Source organism: Cynocephalus volans, chromosome 17 (genome assembly GCF_027409185.1).
Source record: "Cynocephalus volans isolate mCynVol1 chromosome 17, mCynVol1.pri, whole genome shotgun sequence".
In the NCBI taxonomy this organism is placed as follows: domain Eukaryota; kingdom Metazoa; phylum Chordata; class Mammalia; order Dermoptera; family Cynocephalidae; genus Cynocephalus; species Cynocephalus volans.
Genome location: NC_084476.1, coordinates 8071322 through 8078802, shown reverse-complemented (window position 1 = coordinate 8078802; position 7481 = coordinate 8071322). Strand labels below are relative to the sequence as shown.

At 47.8% G+C, this 7481-nt stretch overlaps 2 protein-coding genes across 5 annotated transcripts in view; one reads left to right on the top strand and one right to left on the bottom strand.

Annotated features, from left to right (window-relative positions):
• C17H9orf78 (chromosome 17 C9orf78 homolog) lies at window positions 1-5237 on the bottom strand. Its single transcript, XM_063082426.1, has 9 exons — window positions 5078-5237; window positions 4684-4743; window positions 3705-3756; window positions 3500-3570; window positions 2894-2971; window positions 2138-2335; window positions 1266-1402; window positions 1058-1156; window positions 1-619 (listed from the first exon to the last, which is right to left on the bottom strand). Exons 1-9 carry the CDS (start codon window positions 5158-5160, stop codon window positions 528-530), a joined length of 870 nt encoding a protein of 289 aa, XP_062938496.1. The 5' UTR covers window positions 5161-5237; the 3' UTR covers window positions 1-527.
• Window positions 5238-5371: 134 nt separating this feature from the next.
• Window positions 5372-7481, top strand: part of USP20 (ubiquitin specific peptidase 20) — a 38480-nt gene continuing 36370 nt past the window's right edge. For 3 of the 4 annotated variants that reach the window (XM_063081770.1, XM_063081766.1, XM_063081769.1), the window contains exon 1: window positions 5463-5577. The gene's annotated coding sequence lies outside the window, so the exon portion shown is untranslated. The other variant, XM_063081767.1, reaches the window with a different exon arrangement.

Genomic DNA, 7481 nt, shown 5'->3' with positions numbered 1-7481 from the left:
TTAGGTTGGATTCATTTAGTATTTAAAAATTAAATTCTAAGTGATAAGAAATGTAGTTTTTGCTTTTTCATTTTTAATGAAAAGAAACAGATATCTTTGCAAAAGTCATAAAATGCCAGTATCCCTTTGATCCAGTATCTTGGATTTTTCTGCTATCAGCTGGACCTGCTCTAAACAATAAGGATGCATTTCTGAGCCCTGTTTCAAATATCTGAAAAAGACATGATGGCATATACAATAATAAAAACACAATCTAAAGGGCATTATCACACCATGAACACACAGCTCTTTCCTCCTGACCCAGAACAAATACTGAGAGAAAGTTAACATATTTACAAACAAGTTTTAATAATGCTCACAGGAACAGAGTTCATCTCCAAGTAGGAAAACTGCACATTGTTTTGTTTCAAAATGTTAGTCTGTTTTTGGAACTGTCTGCTAGTAAATGAGCAGGCTTCTCTCCAGGAAGCCTTTTCTCATGGGAGGGAGGGTAGGGAAGGTGCTATTTACATCACACTGTGCACACCTCAGTACCGCCTGTTCATCTTCTTGAACTTCTCATAGTGGTAGTCATCAGTGGCCTTCTCGTTAGCAGGACGTTTGCGGTTAGGAGGGGACCCTGAAAAGGAAAAGACCAGGAAAGGCTCTTTGCCATGCCGAAACCACCACCAGACTACTCCACACAGGCAAGGACCAAGCCTGTCTCATTCCCCACTGGAGTCCCAGCACCTAACCCCGTGCACAAGAACATACAAAGACCTCGGTAAATACCTGTTACTTGTAAATAACTTCTAGTTTTGCTTATTATAAAGTTTCTAATTCTAGAGGCTCTACTATGCTTGACAGCCTAGTGAACCCTGAGAGGTAGTTTCTATTAATATACCCATTTTATAGATGAGGAAACTGAGGCTTGGAGAGGGGAATGCACATGGTCATGGTCCAGTGTGTGGCCCTGGCCCCAAAGCCCAAGCTCAGCCCCTTACCGACCCCATCCTGCCTCCATTGGCCCCTGAGCACTGACTGCTTGGGGCAGCCCAGAGGCCTCTGCTGTACTCACGCTCAGGTTCTGGCTTCTCTGTGTCACCCACTCTTAAGGGCCGGGCTTTGGGCTCTTCTTTGTTTCTCCGTATGGGGGCATTGAGCTCCTCATGATAAACTGGACCAAAAGAGATAGGCAACACATCAGACAGAATATGGAGTTCCTGGGGACCTCAACCCAATGAGGTGGGGGGCCAGGGCAGACTTGCTTTCCCAGAGATGCTTACATCTGTTGTGCTGTACATAATTCACAGCCATGTTGGTAGGCACAAAGGATGTCTCACTATCTTTCTTCTTGTTCTGCTGCTCTGCCAGCAGACGGGCCTTGGCATCCTCCGTGGAAATGATATTTTTAATTTTAGCACTATGGGAAGAAAGGAGCCACACCACACATTAGATCACAGTACCTTTGGTACTCACACAGAATTGACTGGTGAGGCTGGCAGCCCACCATTGCTTAAGGAAATCATCTGTCATGGGGCACTGCTCTCCACAGTTTATCAAGCTCCCTTACAGTCACATTCTTTTGGAGAGCAGGACTTATTCTCCTCTCCTGATGAAGAGGAAATCAAGCCTCAAAGAAGTAAAGTGAATTGCCTAAGGCTCAAAGCTAGTAAGGCCGGAAAAGAGCTGATGACTCAGAAGTCTCCCAATTCTCTGCTACATCCAAAGATGATTTTGACCATTGTGTTTCTTCCATAACAATCCCCCTTTAAAGCAGATATTTTGTAGTTAAAATGAAAGGAGGATCATTGGGAGAGGTGGTCAGTGAGCCATCAACATGGTTCCTGCTAGAAGAAAAGAGAAAAACAAAGGGCCTGATTAGAACAGCTGGGGAGCTGTGAACAAGGGCTAAAGAAACACTTCTGCTCTCAGTGGTCAGGGTCTCTTAAGACTCTTCAACTACTCTGATCAAGCCTTCAGAGACACTTCTTTGGACAACCTGCCAGAGAGAATACAATTTATGTGTGAGAATACAGTTTTGGGTTTCCAAACAGACAGGTAAAAAATGGTCCCAGTGACTTTTAAATGGAAAGCAGAGTGCTGTTCCTTTTGCCTAGGGGGCAGAAAGAGGCAGGACCACGAGTCTGAAACGTACTCAATGCCCAGGTCCACTTCGGGGATGCCGCTCAGCATCTGGTTGGAAAGCATCTCCTCAGTCTTCTTTGCTGAGGAAACACGGATATTTTCTGGAAGTTCATAAAGACAGTCCTCTGCATTCTTTGGCTTGACTTTCTGTTCCTCATGTTCCACAATCCCTTTTCTCTTCTTTAACTCTGTCTCAATGTACTTCATCCTGAAATGAAAAACTCACAGGCCTCAGAGAGGGGCAGGAAGCTCACCATAGGCATCTTCTAATTAGTGGTTCCCGACACTGGCCCACAGACTGGTGAAGATCTATTAGGAAATTTTCATCAGTTCATGGAAAAATGAGAAAAGTAAAAATAACTTGAATTTTCTTTATAAAGTTAGAAAATTTCAACCTAAAGCATCAACCTATATAATAAGATTATATCCTACTAATCTATTGGAGTTATGATATATAAGGTTCTCTGAACACATAAAGATGGTAGTTTAATAGCCTTATTAGCAAAATAAAAAGTGTGCAATTCCATGTTTATCCCTGTAATGTTGTGGGGAAATATTACTGGCCAAGGAATCTAAAATCCCAGGAACCACGCTTCTAAACAACGATTAAGAGGTTTTCAAAGTTCTCAAGCCTGGGAGGTGGAGAGAGAAGGGCCAACATTGACATCTTCTAGAAAACTCTAGAAATGTCATATGTAACTAAACCTCTTGGACTCTATCCGGCTGGAGCCCAGCCCCAATTGCTCACAGCCAGAGGGACACCTACATGTCTGCGTCCTCGTCCCTGCGGTTGGTTTCTGCAGAAAATGATGTCCCCAGGTGGAGGTCTTCTTCTTCGCTGATCCTGAAGGAAGACAACAGTGAGGCAGAGCTTTAAAGTCAAAACTCAATGAGGCTGGATTTTATGTTATAAGAATAGAGCAAGGACACAGCAAAAAAGTATAATATCCTGTCTATGGTTGGTAAAAAAAAGAAATATATGATATGTAAACAGAGAAAACTCTAGAAATAAGTGGCCAAACTGTTGGCCTATGGGGATACCTCTGGGAAATGAGTGACTACTTTAATTTTTTAAACTTTTTAATTGTTTGAATGTATTATTTTTGTAACTGTGTTTCCACACAAAACTTTCACATAGGTTTGCAAGACAATAAACAACACATCTTTATAAAAGGCATCTTTCCACTTGCTCTAAGCTAATTTTTAGAGTTTTCATTCTCTTTCCCTTTAAACAACATATTCTTTGCAAAGCACAAAGTCCACTTCAAGATTTTCTATTCAAGCTGCTGCTGTAGGCTGGAGCCCTGTGAGGACACACAGACCCAGGCAGGGGCTAAAGGCGAATTTACATCTCACCATGTCTTGCACTTACTTATCTTTGCCCCTTTCTTTCAGTTTCTTCATGTCCACCATACCGCCTGTCTTCATCTGAAAGGGATCGTCCTACGGAAAGCAAACACAGCTTAGGGGAAGCATCTATATAATTGGCAGTGGAATTTATTTTTTTTTTAAGGAAACACAATCACCCACTGAGTGGCCACATCCTCCTACTGTCCTGGGAAGACCCAATAACTTACCACTAGAGTGGTCTCTTCTTGTACCTTCTCTCCCACCAGTAGGGCCACAGCACTGAGCAAAACCCAAAAAGGAAGAGAGAGAGAGAGAGAGAGAGAGAGAAATGGCACAATTCAGAGATGAAGAGGCACACTCAAGAGGTTTGTAGGTTGCAACATTAGTGCAATAGGGAGATTTGAGGGGTAGGCGCAAAGTCAGCTGGAAAAGCCTAAGGAATATAACAGAGCTCAGCAAACACTGTAGATGGTGAGTGAAGTGGCACACTTTCCTGTAAAGCCATTTGACATTATCTTGGCCTGGAAATCTCATTTCTAAATTTTGCCATCAGGGAAAATGCAGCTAAAGACAACTGTAAGAGAGTATCTGTTGCAGCCTTATTTGATGGTGAAAATTTACAAAAGGATCTACATGTCCCAAAATAGGGGATTTGTTAACAAATTATGGTTCATACATCTAGTGGAATACTATGCAGCCACTAAAAAGGTTTTCTGAAAAATATTCCACAGTATGGGTGCATGCCCACAATGTTATAACGAGTTGAAAACAGTAGGAAATAAAAGTATATATAAAGTTGCTCACAATCTTTATAAAAGAGATAAAGGAAACAGATTAGAAAAAAATATTTCATGTTAATACTGGTTATGTCTGGATGGGTACTGTTTATTTTCTTGATTATACTTGTAAAATTTTCTAAAGTTTTAATAATCAATGTACATTCCACAATTAATCAGATACAAGAAAAACAGAAGTTAGTGACCACCTGTTTCTGTACCTCTGGAGCACACCCCAAGACCACACAGCTCGGGGCATGTCCTGATTAAACGTTTGCAAAAAAAGCTAGTCTCCTCTTCGGGCAGTGGAAAGTGTACAGTGTGTCAAGAGAAGAGGCCATGTCTGAGGAGAGATTTGTGACAGCGACCCGGGCGGGGGAGTGTCTCTGTCATCCCCACCTTCTCCTCCTCCTCCCCCCGCGGTACCCACCTCACCCCATTGGGCCTCTTCCTCAGGTTCTGCACCTCTCGGGTCTCTTCCAGTTTTAATCTGAAAGAAAGTAACGCATAGACTGAGAGATCCTTCGCGGAACCCAGAGCCAACAAGCAGCAGACACCTTCGAGGGCACCACTGCCTCGCTGCTGAGCCGCAGGCACAGTGGTCCAGGGGGTGACCCTGCGCCTAGACCCAACCAGAGTCAGATCCACGGCGCATCCCGGGCGCACCTCCCTCAACCGTGCGGCGGCCTCATGCCCAACAACCTCAATTTCTTCGTCCGCAGAAAAAAACACCTCCGCTCACAGTTCATAGTGTCAGAGAGGCGCCCGGCCGGTGGTGAGCCCCTCGAGCCGGTCTCTCCTTTTCTCTCCCGCCCTAAACTCACCGAACCTCTTCTGAGTCCTGCTCATCCTCCTCCGACTCCGAGTCGGCCCGGCGCCGACGGAAAGTCTTCCCGGTGACCGGCATAGCAGTGCCAGCCCGCAGTCCAGCCGTCGCGCCGCGGCGCTGCGTCCCTGATTACTTCCGGCGCGCGTTGGTGCGATCAGAGCGCCGGCGCCGCCCGGCCGCGCCCCCGGCACGCACGGTCCCGTGGCCCCGCCCCGCCCCGTGGCCACGCCCCCACCTCCGTGGCGTCGGCCTCTTACGATTGGATAGCTGAGGGGGAGGGGGCGGGGCGCGGCCGGCCGGGCCCCACGACCCTTCGCGGCGCCGCTGAGGGCGCGCTTGAGTGACAGGCGGCGGCGGCGCGGTTGTGACGGCAGGTGAGTTCCGGGCCGCCGCCGGCTGCTTCAGGGGGCCGGGCTTCCCGAGCAGGGGCGACCCCAGCTCCTCTCCGGGCCCGCGGGGTCTGGCCCTGCCAGGTGCGCCATCTGCCGCAGCCAGGTGAGCGGAGCCTGGGAAGCCCTGGCCGCCGCCGCCCCTCTCCCTTCCCCCGGTCAGCGCCCCACCCTCTAGGGCCCCGACGCCCCGCTTCGAGCTCCCCCAGGGCCTCGCGGCCTCTGCGGAGCAGGGGCCTCCCGTTTATTTCTGCCGGGGCCTGTCTCAGCGTTGAAAGCTTGCGCGTGGCGTCTCGGGGCGCTAACTGATTTCCTCCGACTTCTGGGCCCTGATGTGCATTTTTTCTTTAGGGACAAAAGATGACCGCTTCTAAGCGGCGGTGGATGAAAGCCCCAGCGCCGACCGCCGCTCTGATAATGGCCTCCAGCCACTTCTCCCGGGGAGAGGCGCGTCTGGTGTTTTGCAGCCTCGGGAGGGTTTGAGGCCAGAGGGCTCCTTCTCGGATGCTTGCCGGCCGCCTCCCCGGACCTCCACGGGTCTTGTTTTTTTTTTTTTTTTTGTCCTTTTGTCAGGAGGACTGTCCCTCTGCGTTCCCCCCCAGCCACCCCGAAGATGCTGGGAGGATAAAGTTTATTTGAAAAACGGGTGTCAGCAAGCTCTTAGGAAATAACTAAATGCGTAAATAATGGCTCGTAGAGTCTTTAACAAAGCCTTAAGTAATAGTAGTTTTCCTTTTCTCAATATGGATCGGCTCTTTCCTTTGAAAGAAGTGCCAGTTATTAAGCGCTTACTGTGGGGCAGGCACTGGGCTGAGCATTATCTCACTGAATTCTCCGCACAATCCTACGAAATAGAGTCAATCATTTTTCATTTCCAAGTGAGGATACCGAGACACAGAGAGGCAATACGTGTTTCAGGGTACACAGCTGAAAGGTGGAGCAGGGATCATTCGATCTCTTGTGCATGTTTGCACAGTACCTGGCACAGTATGAGGTCGGTAAATGTTTGCCGCCCTCTGTTATTACATCTTATAGTCTGGAGGGGAGGGGCTAATGTAGTCTGTATTTGGTTCCCTCTTCTGGAAGATCATTTTGAAGGAGGGCAGCATTTCCGGAATGCCTTACTTTTCTCTGAGATTGTTGTTCTTTTCCTTGGACGGGGACAAATAGACTCAGGACTTCTTGGAACCGCCTTGTGGCTTTGGTTAAAAGCTGTACGTTAAAAGTCTCAAAGTCTTGCCCTTTGCAGATTGTTCAGCCAAACCCGGATGCACATGGCATTCATGTCCCTGACAGCTGAAGGAGAGGCTCCTTGGGAATTGTTGGAAGAACCCAGGGAGTCAAGTCTGCAGCTCTTGCACTGTGAGATGGCTCTGAATTTGCCCATTCAGCAGCCCTCCCACCAGGGGGGCACTGGCCACCACTAAGGAAAGGCCAGAAGGTCAGGGACCTTATCTCATCTGAAGTCCCGGGGAGGAGCATCTGGTACAAATGAGCTGCCCCCACCCCATCCCATCTTTGCTCTGTGAAGCCAGAGTACCCAGTGATACCCAGCACCTGCACTGTGGCAGATCTAATTGAGTCTTGTTTAGCAAAAGTGATGCAGAAAAAGTGCCAGCAGTGAATCTGGTATGGGTGGTTGGGTTGAGGAACTACAGTCCCTCTAAGTCTCGCTGCGCCTTTTCTTGGGGGGGGGGGCGGGGGGCAGAGGATGAGACTACTCTCAGAGGGAGATTCCAGGAAATTTAGGTTCTATGCAGATAAAAGATGAGTCTTAGGTTTTGGTTTTGTTTGGAAGTTTGGTTGCTTAAGGAAATGTACAAGTTTGGCCTGGGTTTGGGCTGCTTTGCTGGGTGGATTTGGGATCCAGCAAAGTGATAAGGTTCGCAGCCCAGCCACAGTAAGTATTCAATAAATGCTTGTTGGGCCAGTTTATTTATTCAGCAGATATATACTGAGCATCTCCTGTATGAAGCAGACACTGTTCTAGGTGCTTGAAATAGGGTATTT